Consider the following 16569-nt stretch of genomic DNA (forward strand, 5'->3'; position numbering starts at 1 on the left):
CTACTCCTGATGCACTGCCCAGGTATTTCTAAGTGTTTTCTGATGAGTTATTCCTCAGTATGTTACTCCAATTTCTCAAGAGCCAAATGTTCATAGAAAAGACATGCAAGTAACCTGTGTTCTCCTTTCATTTTTAGCCATTTGTTATTTATGACATGAACTCTTTACGGATGGGAGAAGACCAGATCAAGTGTAAGCATGTATCACCACTGCAGGAGCAGAACAAAGAAGTAGCAATTCGCATTTTCCAGCGATGTCAGTTTCGCTCTGTGGAAGCAGTGCAGGAGATTACGGAGTTTGCAAAGAACATTCCAGGTTTTGTGAATCTTGACCTGAATGATCAGGTAACTCTCCTGAAATATGGTGTCCATGAGATCATATATACTCTCCTGGCTTCTCTGATGAATAAAGATGGAGTTCTTATATCTGATGGACAAGGATTCATGACACGGGAGTTTCTGAAGAGCCTGAGAAAACCTTTTTGTGACTTTATGGAGCCCAAGTTTGAGTTTGCTGTGAAGTTCAATGCACTGGAATTAGATGACAGTGACCTGGCAATATTTATAGCTGTCATTATACTAAGTGGAGGTAAGAGCTATCTTTTATTTATGATATTATGTAATAGAATTGACACTTTTAATTCCTGTCTGAACAGGAAAGTGCTCAGCAGTAAGAGATGGGAGTTTATTTGCAGGTAGTTTTTGAGTAGCTTTCAGCTTTCGTGGTATCGCTTGCCACTTTTTCAGTTTCATGCAGAAACTGAAAATGTAAATGACCTGATATTAGTGATGGAGCTGGACATGTCTGCTGAATCAGTAGGTCATGTAATTAAATAAATCACAGCCATCTTTTGGAAAGAAGAAAAAAAAAAAAAGGACGAGTGGAATTTCACTGGCAAAACCTTCTGACAATTCAACTTGTAAATGAGGATTTTTTAAACCTGCAGTTAAGTGTGGCTTACTAATTGAACACAAATAACTTCAACTCCATAAAATTTTCAAAATACATGTGGCATTTGGCTTACAGGATGGGTTTATTTTGGTTTTGGGTTTTTAATTCACACCAGGTTTTGTCCACCAATAGGTTTATTAGGAAAGTGTTCTGCAAATGCCTGAGAAAAACAGGCATTTGTGTGTCTGCTCTCCTCATCTTTCCGAAGCTGCTCTGTTAGTGTTAATGCCGTACTTTGAGCAAACGTGAATCTGAGAGCCCAGGTATCGTGCTACATTCATTCTAACACTTAATTATGACACTGGATTTTCAGCTTGTATTGGAGGCAATCTATTGAAGATTTTTAATTATTACATTTTGCAAATTTACAACCCAAATGTAGTTCACTTAGAATCCTTTCTACCAATAATTTGTTATATCAGATATACGTTTCAGATCAGATTGCGGTTCTTTTGCTTTGGCCAATGCTATCAACTTGTGATGTTGCACAAAGAAAATATAACCAACTCATCTGTATATTTTGGCTTAGATTGCTGGTGCAGATATCAATAGGAGGAATGTGCTGAATGTTCTGAATTCAGATCCTCCACAGAGCAGTGCAGAGTATTATTGAATTATGTTTAAGCAATCAAACACAACAACCGCATGCCCTTGTTCTAAAATCAAACATTCTGTTGATAGTGCACTGCTTGCTTTGCATAGCTTCTTATACATTTAAATTCACATAAATTCTCTTTTGCTGTTTTGTTTCACTCAATAAAAATGTGGTATCTTAATATGGTTTATTAGACAACTAGAGCCATGTCAAATAAGTACAGTTCCCAGAAAATGTTTTCTTGAGCAAACCTTTGAACACAGTGATCCCTGATGACTCTGAATTAATTCAGTACGGAAAAATATGTTACTAGTATATTTTTGGTTGCATTTGATGGGGGAGGAGAAATTACACTAGCATATTAGGGCACAGCACAAAGCATGTCAGTATTTTGCATTTTCTAACATAGTGAAATTTAACAGATGAAAAACAGGCCTCTCAAAATGCACTCCTGATTGAAAAAAGGGAACTTGCAATCTGTGAAACTAGGTCTGCTATACTTCAGTGATGTTTGGTTTGCATTAGAGGAAACAGGTATGATGTAACTAATAATACGTTTTAGATCTCAGGAGAACAATGATCCACAGAAAAACAATAATTGAGTGCTCTGAATCAGATTTCTCAACAAGTCTTTGTTATTTTAAGACGAGTTTGAAAACAGAGATCCATAAAGAATTACCTGAATGTTACTATTTAGCGCTTAAATCCAGTCCCTAAATGTGAATTTGCTCTTCTTAGAAAAATACATTATTTTATATAAGATTTCTTACAATCTTTGTTCAGAACTTTTCTTTTTGAAAAACAATTATAGTTATTTATGTAAACTGAGATTCTATTTTGAAAATGATTAAGATTTGCCAACAGTTAGAGAACAGTTTTATCGTGTAGTTTAGAATTAGATACTACATATATTGAACTGTATGCATTCCGTGATATACAACAGGAAACCAATTTCTCAGATGTCTTAGATTCTCTTGATTCTGTAAGAATTTCTGTAAGAACTTTTTGATTATTAACCACAACCATTTCATTGAGAACAGTATCTGAAAACCAGTACATAGTATGTCAAAGACTTCAGTAGCTCCAGGAATACTGTGATGTTTCAGTTACTTCACAAAATCCAGTGTATAGGTATCGTATAAAGATATCCTACAAAATATGTGAGACAAAAAAATGATCTTGGCTGAATCCTCTCAGTAAATCTGTTGTACCAAACTAATGTTAGTGCTGCTGTCTACCTGAGTGCTATCTCCTATGCAGCTCTAAAGAGAAGAGGGAAGAGAAAGATCATTCCAGCTGGAAAATCACACATAAAAAAGTTTGCCACAAATCTTATAAAACCGTTCAGCCTTTTGATATCAAAATAGTTGACTTTACATTATATGTGACAGTAACAGGAAACTGACAAATTAGCTGTAATAGCAACAAAATGAAAGTACTCCCGCAGTCATTTTATTGTTTCTGAGATGCTCAGTGCAGCCACAGTTTGTCTCAGTGATTCCAGATGTTACTGTGAGCTCATTACTATAAAGCTGAAAATTGTTCCTAATGTCTGCATATTTTGCTTTAAAATGCTATACATGGCAAACAAATTCTAGTATTCTGAATTTAATACTGATGAAACAGAGATACTCTGAACTGTAAGATATTACCTTGTTCTTATGAAGGAAATACTTTATGCCACTAACAACAATTATAAAATTTCATTATGGCATTCTTTTACTTACAGTAACTTTGAAAAATGTGTTTATGTAAAGACTGAAGTCTCTTCAAGGCGACCTTCTTCTTCCCCATTGCATAACTCTGTGCCAGTGAGGCGTTTCCTCAGTGAGTGCTGAGTGCCGTGGTGAATATGTTAAAGCATCTTAAAAAATACTCTGTGTTAGAGAGCTCAAAATGAATTACAGCATAATAAGAAGGTTTAAGAAGTTGAATATCTGTTAATATCTGTTTGGTAATAGTCCAAGCCTTCTTGGGTTTAATCCGTGTTTATAAACAGAGAAAACTGATTCAGAGCACTTGTTGTCAAATAAAGAAAAAGCTCAAAAGGTAATTTTATAGCATGTTAATGTATTGTGGATGGTCCTAATCTCCTGTAAATTATTCTACACAGTGTTTAGGATATAGTGGTGGTGGACAGCTCTGGTAGGGCACACCTGTAAAGTAGCAGACACTGTTAGTCAACTCACAGGCTAATATTTGCATTCAAAAAGATTGCTATGTTCACTTTTATTGGTCTCTGAACACTTTTCGTTCCTACTTGAGCTGTGTTTAAGCTGGTTGTTTAACCACTGTATTCAATAATTTTCCTACAAGCTGAGGTAAAAAAAAAAATAAAAATTGAAGATTTTTCACAGAATAGAACCAAGAAATTGTCCATATTTGACTCCCACAGAGATCCTGCTTAGCACACCCGTTACAATAAAAAAACTGCTTCCTAATCAAACCAAGAACTGCAGATAATCACTGTGGGCTTTGAACCAAGATTCTGGTGACTCCAATATATGTGACAGTCTCAGAAGAAAAACTCAATCTGCTGAATCCTATGTGCCTCAGCAAAAGCAGTAGTACAGTTATTCAGTCAAATATCTTTGCCTGCTTTATCGTATTAAGTTTTGAGAATGTATATTTGTGTGCAAAACACACTTTGTCAAAGATAGTAAGATATGAAGGTATGGACACAATCATGCAGATTGAATTTTCCTATGTGAGGAGTAGAAAAATTGCTGTTAATGTTAGGAACACGAAAGAAGCATGTATAAGAAAATAAAATCTTTTTCCCTGAGATAGTATAGGGCGTAAGTTTACACAGTCACACTGCTGAAACAAAACTAAAGGATTATCACTCTTCCCCAGCCACTGTGAACATTTTTCTTAGTTTTAAACAGTTTCCTGCAGAATTTTCAATGAAATATCAAGATGACAATGAATTAAAACCTAACAAAAAAACTGGATAAAGAAAAGTAATAAGAAGAAATGAGGTGTGGTACTCTGAATGGATTAAAGATATGTAGCAAGTAGCAGACAGTGAAAATACTCTGAACTTTAACAAACAATCTTCTTTATCAGATAGGCTTAAAAATAGTTTCCAGTTGGCCATCCTCTCTCACTGTAATCATTTCAAGTCCTCGTCCTTTGGCATTCTTTAACTTCATTTCATTTTATCATAAGAATGTCCTGCTACAACTCGTTTGTCTTTGTTATCCACATCCCTCATTGATTCACGTTGCAGTCTTCTCTGTGAGCTTTCATACATCATATTAGATTCTGTCTTGGCCTCTCCAAAGGCCTCCACCACCCTGTCTCATCTAGTTTCTTCCCATTTCTGTTTCTGTCCACTCCAATCTAACTGTTTTTCAGGGCTCACTGTTAATCATTTCCTTTGTATTTTTTTCCACAAGGCACACTTGCCTGTAGTTTCTTGCATTTGTGTTCTCTGTCCTGCACAAAATACTTTTTTCTTAATGTAAGCCAGTGATTCTAGAACATATTAACTAAAAGCATCTGAACAACTTGAAGTATTCCATAACATCTTGAAATAAAGCCTTTTGTCTCTTAGTTCCTTTTTCTTTCATATTTATATATGTATCTTGGAACAGAAACAGCATTTTCCTCTGTAAGAAATTTGTACTGAGAAAGTATGGCAAACTGTCAACACCCAAAAATAATGTCTGTATCCTGAAGTTCTCATTCATGAAAAAAATCTCACTTGTCTTCAATGGAAATTTTCCTTCCTACTGAATCGGCCTATTTAAAAATAACTTCTTATGGTCTCCTAAGCTTTTGTCGTAGTCATCTTTTCTGACCATGGTTCAATTCAGTTATTACAAAACCATTTGTCTGTTTTTTATTTTTTTAAAGAACTTAAGGAAGTTAGGTGCTTAAATCTCCCTGAACTCCAGTTTACCAGGGACATTTTTAAGTTCCAGTCTCAGCACTGATCTCCTGTGTTCCCTTCCTGGACTCTGAGATTCTCGCTAAAGAGCATGGTGTTTGAAGTGAATTTCACTTCTGAAATACTCGCAATCTAAAAATTCCCACTGCAAAAGAAGCAGGGGGCAAAAAGAATAATCTCAGAGGAAATTGAGGCCACAGTCTTTTTGCTTCTTGATTTTTGTATCACTGAACACTGAGTCATATTCAGCCAGTTCAGAGTTGATCTGCAAGATGTAAGTAAAATATAAAGCTATTGCAACTCAAAGCTAAAATTATCGAACAGCTTTGAACTATTCCAAGCTTGGAATTTTCTGAAAGATCCAAAGAAAGCAACTAGGTTTTTTTTGCAGCACATGCAATCTTAAAAATTAATATTTGTAATTTTAAAAAAAAATCTCTTAAGTATTTTTTAAAAACGCCTTATTCATTTCATTTATCAGTATTGTCAGAAAAGAACTGTTTGCTGGAGACGGTTTCCTGCTTGCTGATATTTCCAACAAAAAATGCTTTTATGATTCTGTGGTTCTGTATTTACTTACAAATTTTCTGAACCGTATTTTAAGGTGTTACCAGTTGAATGGTATAAAAAAGTGATCTCTGGAAGACACAAACAGCTTATTAGCATGAAGTTCCAAAGGGGAAGATCACTTAAAACAGAAGGCTATTGCATCATAAAACCACAGTCAAATAAATATCAAACTTGCTGTTATTCCTGCTTCTGAAATACAATTCCCAAACCTTGCTTTTTTGAGCATTAGCTACATGTTCTTAATCAGTGCAGTATTCATGACTTTTGTATATTCATTTGTTTCCATGCCAGCTCTGCCTTTTAATTTACACTGTGGTTTTTTTTTTTTCTGATTTAAGTAAGATCCTAAATTATTTACAAAGATGTTTTTCCCCAGCCTTTTTTTTCTAATACACAACACAATTGCAGCTAGAGGTAGAATTGCATGCACAGAAAGGTTACTAAGATCATGTTTGAGAATTTCAAAATATAGATCAAATGCCCATTCTGAAAGGGAAGTATTTCCTTTGGAAAAGTAACTCAAGGCCAGCTATAGCCATTATTTGTTATTGATCAATCTGAAATTAATTCCATGGCTACACAGAAAATGTTATTGAAATTATTGACATTTTTTTTTGCAGAGTATTCTGATAATTGGGATGCTTACCCAGTAGATGTGAGGATTACCATATGTGAGGATTTAATTATGTTAAGCAACTCAATTTGTTTTCATGACTGTAGAATTAAATACTTTATTAACTTTATACAAGTTAGAGGGAAAAAAAAAGAAAAAGGATTATGTTAAATAATGGAAACCTCTTAAAGATGGTTGGAGGGAGGCAGACAGAAATAAGAGAACAACTGTCATTATGCAAGATAATAATGATGACCAATGAGGAAAGATTTATTTCTTTTTAAATAATAAAATATACCAAAGATAATCCGGAGTCTTGCAGCCATTGCAGGCATGCTGATTTTTGTTGTAAACATCCATACCAGGTTCCTCCTTATGGAGGATAAGTCTCTGTTGGCTGGAGCCCAGAAAAGGTATTTTCTCTGCAAGCCACATCAGTTCTTACTGCTATAAGCATATGTGGCTAAGCTGATGCTAAAAGCTATCATGAGATTTCTTAACAGCAACTGGAACTCAGATGTGGGGAAGAACTGAGCCTGCAGTTTTTAGATCTCTCCGATTAGTGTGACTGCATCAGTCTAGTTCTGTACTCTGTCATGGGCAGTGTCTCTCTCAGAAGCTGAATTTATTTCTTTTTTCATCTGATAGTTTAGCGTGCATCTTCACAGGAAATATTTTTAATGGTAGTAACTGCATGCAAATTCACTGAGTATATGTTGATTTTCTGAAGCTGGATTACTTAGTACAGGCTTTTTATCTTCCAATTCATGGTTTGTTTCCAAGATTACCGTGAAAAATGCATTGCAGTACTGTATAAGCCTATCTTATATGCTTGAGCTGTTTCTAAGACTAATTCTAAAACTTCTTGTAGCAGATTCTAGTAAAATCTTAAAATAAGTACATTAAGAGTTGGTCAATTGTCAGTAAATGCCATATGTAAATACTTAATGTAGACTAAAAGATTACTACATTAGATTGTTGTTACCATTTTCTTTATAGAAATAACCCCGTCCTCCCTCCTTTTTTCCCTAGATCGCCCAGGTTTGTTAAACGTGAAGCCCATTGAAGATATACAAGATAATCTGTTGCAAGCTTTGGAGCTCCAGCTAAAGCTGAATCATCCAGAGTCATCACAACTGTTTGCAAAATTGCTTCAGAAAATGACAGACCTCAGGCAAATAGTAACGGAACACGTGCAGCTGTTGCAAATAATAAAGAAAACGGAAACAGATATGAGTCTTCATCCACTCCTACAAGAAATCTATAAAGACTTATATTAATGGCAATAGTAGTTCTTATCCTCTGACATAATGTATGTTCTTCAGATTGCACTATTTCTTTGAGAGAAAACTTTGCATACTTAAGAAATTACTGTGAAACAGCATTTAAAGAAGAGAGAGCTTAGTATAGTAGATCTATTTTATGCATATTGTTTATAAAGACACATTTACAATTTACTTTTAATATTAAAAATATCTATATCATGAAATTGTTGGCAGTATTTTCAGAATTAATTTTTTTAACTATCTTATTTCTTAAAATTGCTTGACAAGTATGATTGGTGCTTGCTTCACTATGGTTGGTTAAGCATGAAGTTAAATTTTCAACTTAAAAATAAAAATCTTTCTCCTTAAACATTTCTAGGGAAACATTTTAAGTATTATGTTTGATTCTGTGCTCCCGAGGCAGTGGCAAAGTAACAATGAAGTTGAATCATGGATTAGCGTAACTTCACACAAGAACTCACAAGGTAAAATTAGGCATGTCAGGTCTAGTACTTGTTCCTACCATTGTATATTTTTACACTGATAGACTTCTGTAACGAGGACTTGGTATAAGTATGAATTAGGCCCATCATTTATGGACAAACTCAAAAACTTGACTCCATTTCAAGCATTAATTGAGAATATGCATTGTCCATCACTCTTAGGAAGCAGCCTTGTCAGTTGCTCTGCTCATACAGTTCCAAGACAAGTGGTGAAGCAGTCTGTGTGGAGAAGCAGTGCAGCTGCCTCTCTGCCATGATCTGTGATGCACATGCCACACCAGATAGTGCTAATGCAGCCTTCAGCTGCTCTGGGAAGTCTGTTGTTGGAATCGATTCACATAATACCAAAGTTATTTGAAAAATATATTCAGTCAAAATGCTATGGAAAATTGGGATAGGATGACTCCTCTTAAATAAAAGCAAGATTTGAATTCATTCTTGGAAACACAAACCTGTAATGGAAACCCTAGTACATTAGTTAGAATTGAGATATCATTATTTATCACTGGGAATGAGAATGCTTTTGAGAGGTTCAATGCTTTAAGATTGCTAATTGTATTTTATGCATTGCACTATAGTGTCAAACAAGATTTCCACAGGGAGCAAAGCATAGGAGAATGCAAAAATTTGTTAAAAGGTAAATTTAGTTACATTATCTTCTAGTATTCTCAATACAACTGTGAGATTACCTTAGATTCACATGTATTCACATGTATTGTGGCCACATTTACTGTTTGTGAATTATTTGAGAAACTAAAGCAAGTATGATCCACAGTGATGTGCTCAAGAACAGAATTTTGGAAAGAAAAAAAAGCCACTAACTGTAACACACATCTTTGAAGCAAGGAGTGGTCCTTTATTGAATACCCTTAGTTTCCACACAGTGACCAAGTTTTCTTTATTTAGCAAAAAGTGTGCCTTAAACTTAGATATTTCTAGTGGTGATATGTAAGCAGACCAAAAAGGAGTAGAATTTGGAATAGATGAGAAGGCACAATTTTCAGTGACTCTAAATTGGCCTTCCTACCAACGTGGCCTTTGGAAATCTTAGTTGGTACAAAAAGAGGCTGTCAGAATTAAATATTAAAATAAATATTTACGCTTATGCCTTACATAAATATTTCCTACTACTTATTTCAGACAACCTATGGTCAGTAGTAAGCATTATGCCTACCAGGAAGTGATTGAAGAATTGGATCATTCAGCCTCAAGGTTAAAAATCCACAGATGAGATTTCAGTGAGATGAAGTCAGTGTGAGGCTAAACAGCTTTGATCTTCACTAAGTTTCAGGTAACTTAGAAAAATTGCCCTAAAACAAATGGTGTGTTGTGAGTTAAGGCTCAAACTGCATGTTTTCCTGCACTTTAGATTTAGGCATATTGGGCGAACTGAGCATTGGATTCTGACAGGGATTGCACACACACTGATTTGTGGCTGTTACCATTCAAAAGAAGTTGTTCTCTCAGGAACTCACTTTCAGCTGGACACTGGCCACTTGAAGTTTTGCCATCTACCACTTATTGGAAAACCTCCGTTTAATTGCAGAGTTCATCCCCTCCTCTAGGAGGACATACCAAAGACTAACTGGTACCAAGATAGACCACAGTTCTAATACCAAATTCCTATAATAGTAATATACTGTAAAAAATATTAAGCTGAGACTGCATTTCCCACAAAATCCAATTTCACATTGGAATCACTAGAAATGAGATACCAAAATTAGTTTTAAATAAAAGGGAATGCTGAGGCATATTCTTACATAAGTATTATTAAACGTTATTTGAAAAGGACAGTGGAAAAGATGCATTGAAAATGAAATTAAATTAATGACTTTGTTACAGTAAGAATTTCTCTGTAAGTAAGAAGCACAGTAACTCAGAGAATATCGTTCTACTTCATTGCAAGTGGTAATATTTTTGTGAGTAACAGTTTAGCAGTTGCACTTCTTGAGGATTTCAGTCTAACACAGACATATACAATGCATATATTTTGAGAGTGGTAATGTAATAGTTGTCATAATGCTCTAAGGATAAAAGACAATACACATTTGCAGGAACAGGTGTTATCCTTTATTATTATGGGGGGACTGAGTGCCCAAAAAGCCTATACTTTTAATTCAACTGTATAAGCTGCTTTAATAAAATATATCGTTCTCCCTACATCCTGGCTTCTCTTACATTTTGATAATTATTTATCATGTTTTCCTAAAGCCATGGAAAATATTAATTTTTATGTGAATTACTAATCACAGAAATGTTCTAATTCTAAACGGTTACATCATGGTTAGGAAGTTTTGCCTAAAATACTTTTCTACAAGAATAGGTCTTAAGGGAAAAATGTTCATTTAATGGACAATTGCTGCGTACTAATTTAGAACAAATGACTGTTATGAGGATATGAAAACATTTTCTCAAAAAACAGTGTTTTCTCTTGTGAATTATGTTCAGAATTTTGATCTCATTGTAAATACTTATTGTTTCTATGGGATTTTATTTATTAAAAAAAAAAAAAACAAAAAAAACAAAAACCAACTTGGTAATGGGAGTTTAAAAGTAGGTTGTAATATTTTCAGACTCTGGAGCTTTGGGTGGTATGGGCCATGCCATGAATGAACTATTTGGTTCTTGATCTTCAGTGCTACTATTAATGTTTAGCAACTCAAAAATAGAAACAGTCAGCTGGTTACGCCTTACTTTGAATAACTTCACTTCGCCTATGTTTTACTGTTCTTCCTTAGTCATCTATTCAGTGTATTTAACATCTTAGAGATGATGTGCTGGGTGAGGTACATTTCCACAGGCTTTAAACCTTCTGAGCTGTTGTTCTGCCTTGCATTTTACACTGCTCTGCTACTGGCAGTAGAGAAAAAGCTCAAGGCAAATCATGTGCAGAGAAAGTCATTGAGTATACCTGCATGTATCCAGCAGCTGTCTTCCTGCGTCCCTCACTATGTCAAACATCAACTAGTCAATGAAGTGTTTCTTGCAGAAGCAAGAAGTTCTTTATCTAATAGGAAACAGCAACTTCTTCAGACAGTGTTCACTGGTGACCATTTCTCTAATATTGTTTATTGTTTATTTTTATAAATGTCTTAAAATGAAAGTTTAACTGAGACAAATACATTTCCAGCAAGACCATCATTATAGCCAAAGCAGTTGAGACCATTTTAATCACTGCTTCCATAACATCAGTGAAAAATAATGGAATTGTAGACTCTCCTAAGGTGGAAGGGATCCACAAGGAACACCAAGTCCAACTCCCAGCTCCACAGAGCACCACCCAAAATCCAAACCCTGTATCTGCGTGTGGTGTCCAAATGCTCCTTGAACTCCAGCAGCTTGGAGCTGTGCCCATTGCCCCACAGAGCCTGTTCCATGCCCAGGAACAGGGCATGGAACCCTTTGGTGCAGAACCTTTGCCTAACACCCTCCTGACCCTCTCCTGACACAGCCCTGTGATTTTCCCTCAGGTCCTGTCACTGTCACCAGAGCAGAGCTCAGCACTGTCACTTTGCTCCCTGTGAGGAGCTGTAGGCTGCCATGTCACCTCCCCTCTATCTTCTCTAAAGCAACCTCAGCCACTCCACATACATCTTGCCCTCCAGACCCTTCATCATTTTCACAGCCCTACTTGGGACAATCTCAGAATCACAGAATCACAGAATCACAGAATCACCCGGGTTGGAAGGGACCCCAAGGATCATGTAGTTCCAACCCCCCTGCCTAGCAGGGCCACCAAACATACACATTCAGATCAGGTTGCCCAGGACCCCGTCCAACCTGGCCTTAAACACGTCCAAGGACGGGGCATCCACGACCTCCCTGGGCCAGGTTCCAGGGCCTAACCACTCTCCTAGTAAAGAACTTCCCCCTAACATCCAACCTAAATCTTCCCTCCTTCAACTTAAAACCATTTCCCCTAGTCCTGCTGTTGTCAGCCCTTTTGAAGAGTTTACTCCCCTCCTGGGTGTAGGTTCCCTTCAGGTACTGATAGGCTGCAATGAGGTCACCCCGCAGCCTTCTCTTCTCCAGGCTGAACAAGCCCAACTCCCTCAGCCTGTCCTCATAGGGGAGGTGCTCCAGCCCCCTGATCATCTTAGTCGCCCTCCTCTGGACCCTTTCCAAAATCTCAATGTCTTTCTTGTACTGAGGGCTCCACACCTGGACACAGTACTCCAGATGGGGCCTCACAAGAGCCGAGTAGAGAGGGACAATCACCTCCCTGTCCCTGCTGGCCACCCCTCTCCTGATGGAGCCCAGGATCCCATTTGCCTTTCGAGCTGCCAGAGCACACTGCTGGCTCATATTCAGTCTCTCGTCCATCAGGACCCCCAGGTCCTTCTCTGCTGAGCTGCTCTCAAGGACCACTCCTCCCAGCCTGTACAGGTGCCTGGGGTTCTTCCGGCCCAAATGCAAAACCTTGCACTTTGCCGTGTTGAACCTCATCAGGTTCACCCGAGCCCAGCCCTCCAGCCTGTCGAGGTCCCTCTGAATGGCATCCCTTCCTTCCACCGTATCAACTGCACCACTCAGCTTGGTGTCGTCAGCAAACTTGCTGAGGGTGCACTCAATTCCCTCATCGATGTCATTAATAAAGATGTTAAAGAGCACCGGTCCCAAGACAGACCCTTGGGGGACACCACTTGTTACCGGCCTCCACCTGGACATAGAGCCATTGACCACCACCCTCTGTCTGCGGCCTTTCAACCAATTGCTTATCCATCGGGTCGTCCACCCATCAAATCCACTTCCCTCCAATTTGGAGATGAGGATGTGGTGAGGGACCATGTCAAAGGCCTTGCTCAGGTCCAGGTAAATGACATCGGTCGCCTTCCCTTCGTCCACCAATGCCGTCACTCCATCATAGAAGGCCACAAGATTAGTTAGGCATGACCTTCCTTTGGTGAAGCCGTGCTGGCTGTCTCGGATCACATGCTCATTCTTTATGTGACCGAGCATGTTGTCCAGGAGGATCTGTTCCATGATCTTCCCAGGCACGGAGGTGAGACTCACCGGCCTATAGTTCCCCGGGTCCTCCCTGCTCCCCTTCTTGTATATGGGAGTGACGTGACCCTTCCTCCAGTCATCCGGGACCTCACCTGACAGCCACGACTTCTCAAATATGATGGAGAGCGGCTCGGCACCCACCTCGGCCAGCTCCTTCAGGACCCTGGGTTCTCCAGGAACCCATCTCCAGCAGTTTTATGTCTTTATACTCTGGTGCCCAAACCTGAGCACTGTGCTTGAGGTGGGGCTGTGCCAGCACAGAGCCACAAGTGGGACAGTGCCTTCTATTGCTCAGCTGTCAGTGCTGGGCCTCATGCACTCCAGGGCACTGTGCTGACTAGGTTCAACTTGCCATCAACCAGAGCCCCCCAGATCCCTTTCCATGGGGCTGCTCTCCAGCCTCTCATCCCACAGTCTGTACATAGCCAGGGTTGCCCCATGCCAGGTGCCGAAGCCTGTATTTCATCTTGTTAAACTTCACGCAATTGGTGATTGTCCAGCCCTACGATTTGTTGAGGTCTCAGCTTTTCAGTACTGCATAAAAGGAGGCAGTGAGTTGTACGTATGTAACACAGTCTTTTCCTATGGTATGCAGCCCTTCCGTAGTCTAAAATACTGAAGCCTAGAAAATGGACTTCCTGTAACTGTTGTCATGACTTGTGTTACAAAACTTCAGAAGTTTTGATAGGCCCGCCCTGCCCTTTCACTTCAGTGTGCACGCTCTTATTCTCAGTTCACCATTGGTACAGTTAAGCCTTGAGGGATCAGGATTCAATATTTGATTTGCAATTGTGAACTCTGTCCTGGAGTACATTTTAATGGGACTTTTTCCTTTTCAATGATATATAATATCTCTCACTTAAATGAAGGTAACATCAACTTTGTAAACAAAGCAATACAAAGCTGCAGCTTGAGATTTATAGAAGGAAGAAAATATAAATGATGGCAAAAAAAAAAAAGCTACAGCCTCCTGAATCAGCAGCTCAGTCATACACCTGTCAAGTGTTTCAGCTTCTCTTTCAAGCATGGGAAGAAATTACATGCCTGGTCTTAAATCCCATTCCAACTTCCTTGCCCATGGTGTTTAAAAATCAGCTACATAAGTATGTCTCCAATTACATAAATACAGCAATATCCTTTCATCAGCACTAACTAGCTCTCAATGAGTTGGTAATTGTAACAAAACCAATTTCTGAGTTTCTGATTATTCATTTTCATATGTCAGATGTAGATACAAAATCAGAATGGAGAAGCAGCACATAATAGTGTTGCTCGCTAGCTTTCAGAAGAAAATCAGTAGCCACTGACTGACCCAAGAAAAGAAGAAAGTCACGGTTAGGGAAAGATTTCAAGACTTCATTTGCAATATGATTATCTTGTCGTATATGTGTGTCTGTACATAAGCAAGGACATATATACATAACATGCATGCATAGTACAGCTCCTAACCAGCAACCATTAATTATTAGTAGTTAGTAACCTGTGAGTGGAAGAATTTCAGACAGAAATAAATTCCTACTTCTTACATTTTTGCTTGTACGCTCTATGAGTTGCCTCAACATCTATACCACCTATTTTCCAGTATAAAAAAACTATTTAGATGTAAATATTTTTACTTCTGCTCAATCTTTCATTATCTAACCCTCTATTTCACCAGTCCTCTTCTGTCATATACTTTCAAAGCTATATAAATTCAAATGCATTTCTGCTGAGATTTCTGGGAGATCTTGTTTGCTATATATTTGCTCAAATCTCAATTTAGAGCTGGAAACTGGTATCAGCAACAACAGCTCAGGATATGGATGGAGACAGTGTCATTTCACTGCTCATTAATCAGACCTGGCAAATTTGGTGAAACAGGCAAACAGTCTTTTTCAAAGACTGTACAGTGGATCCCTGTTGATGGAACCCTACTATTTGGACCTTGCTGTTTTATATAAAAGCTGCACACTTGCGAAGATACCACTACATGCAGCATGTTATCTTTGAAAGAGACCTGAATCATACTTGTTGGTATGCAAGGCACCTGAAGTTCCTAAATCAGGTAGAGAGCCCTGCTACACTTGGCCTTGCAGAGACCAGCACCGTTTCAAGTTGATTGCTCACCAAGACAAGGAAAGCAAATGAAGGAAGCAGCAGGGAAATTTTATTCTGTCTTATTCCAGATCCACAGATGAGAAACAACATTCAGATCTGTACTCAGTCCAGTTGCTTAGGCTGCCTCTTACAGATATCTACATTCACACTTTGCAGCAGCCAATTGCATTGAGACTTTGCACTAGCAAGAAGTTAAACAAAGACAGCAAACAGAGTCTATACTTTGATAGGCTTCCAAAATATGAATGGTTACTTCATTTCACACTCTCTTTCATGACACAGGCCTTTGTTGTGTCAAATCCTGTGCTAGGTTAATGCTAGAACATAGTCTCTGCCCTGAAACTCACACAGATCATTCAGCAGGAGTTCTCTGGGCCCTCCCTATCATTCAAGCCTCTTTCAAAGCAGTAACTTTAGATCTTCAGGGTTGAATTGACTGGGACTTCTTTTAAATATGAGACTGATTTACTTCAACAGATTTGGGCAAATGGATAAACTCAGTTTTCAACTCTGGAAAGGGGCAAGGTTCTGATTATGATGTTGCTAACTGAATATCACTTTCAGCTCTGTTTTAGAAATGGGCATGCATGATAAGCAGAAAAGCCTTAGCTGCAAATGAATATAGCCCTTTTAAATGGTTTAAGGGCTTTCTTTTTAATTATTAAGCTTCCTTATTGTGCTGGAAACGTCCAGTATTTTCATAACAGCATTGGCCAAGAGGAATATCCATTGCTCATTATATTATATGCTCTTACCCAACAAGGTTTTTTTAGTTCAGTAGAAACAGCAAGGGAAAACTGTACTCTCTAGAGGCAGGGGAGGGAAGGAGAAACACGCAGTACCATTGGTTCTCACACTGGGAAGAGCTGGCAGTGCAGGAGAAGATCTTGTCCTGCTTGCTGCAATGATGATTAAAGCATTCTGTTGTGTCAGCATATCCTCAGTTTGTTAGTGCTAACTCTCAGCTGGCCATATCCTGCCAGATTTGCAAGCAAAGCCTGCCAAGCCATCTCAACAAAAATGTAGCTTTAAATATTATAAATGATGCTGCATTTTACTGTGGAAATGTTTCC

The 16569-nt window shown here is 38.2% G+C and overlaps 1 protein-coding gene across 3 annotated transcripts in view; it reads left to right on the top strand.

Moving 5' to 3' along the window:
* Positions 1–11205, top strand: part of PPARG (peroxisome proliferator activated receptor gamma) — a 55846-nt gene extending 44641 nt beyond the window's left edge. For 2 of the 3 annotated variants that reach the window (XM_048957742.1, XM_048957744.1), the window contains exons 6-7: positions 138–588; positions 7657–11205. In XM_048957742.1, the coding sequence (XP_048813699.1) occupies positions 138–588; positions 7657–7904 (699 nt within the window). In that variant the 3' untranslated portion in view covers positions 7905–11205. The remainder of the gene's footprint in view (positions 1–137; positions 589–7656) is intronic. The other variant, XM_048957743.1, reaches the window with a different exon arrangement.
* Positions 11206–16569: the final 5364 nt, after the last annotated feature.

The sequence above is a fragment of the Lagopus muta genome, chromosome 11 (genome assembly GCF_023343835.1).
Source record: "Lagopus muta isolate bLagMut1 chromosome 11, bLagMut1 primary, whole genome shotgun sequence".
Lineage (NCBI taxonomy): Eukaryota > Metazoa > Chordata > Aves > Galliformes > Phasianidae > Lagopus > Lagopus muta.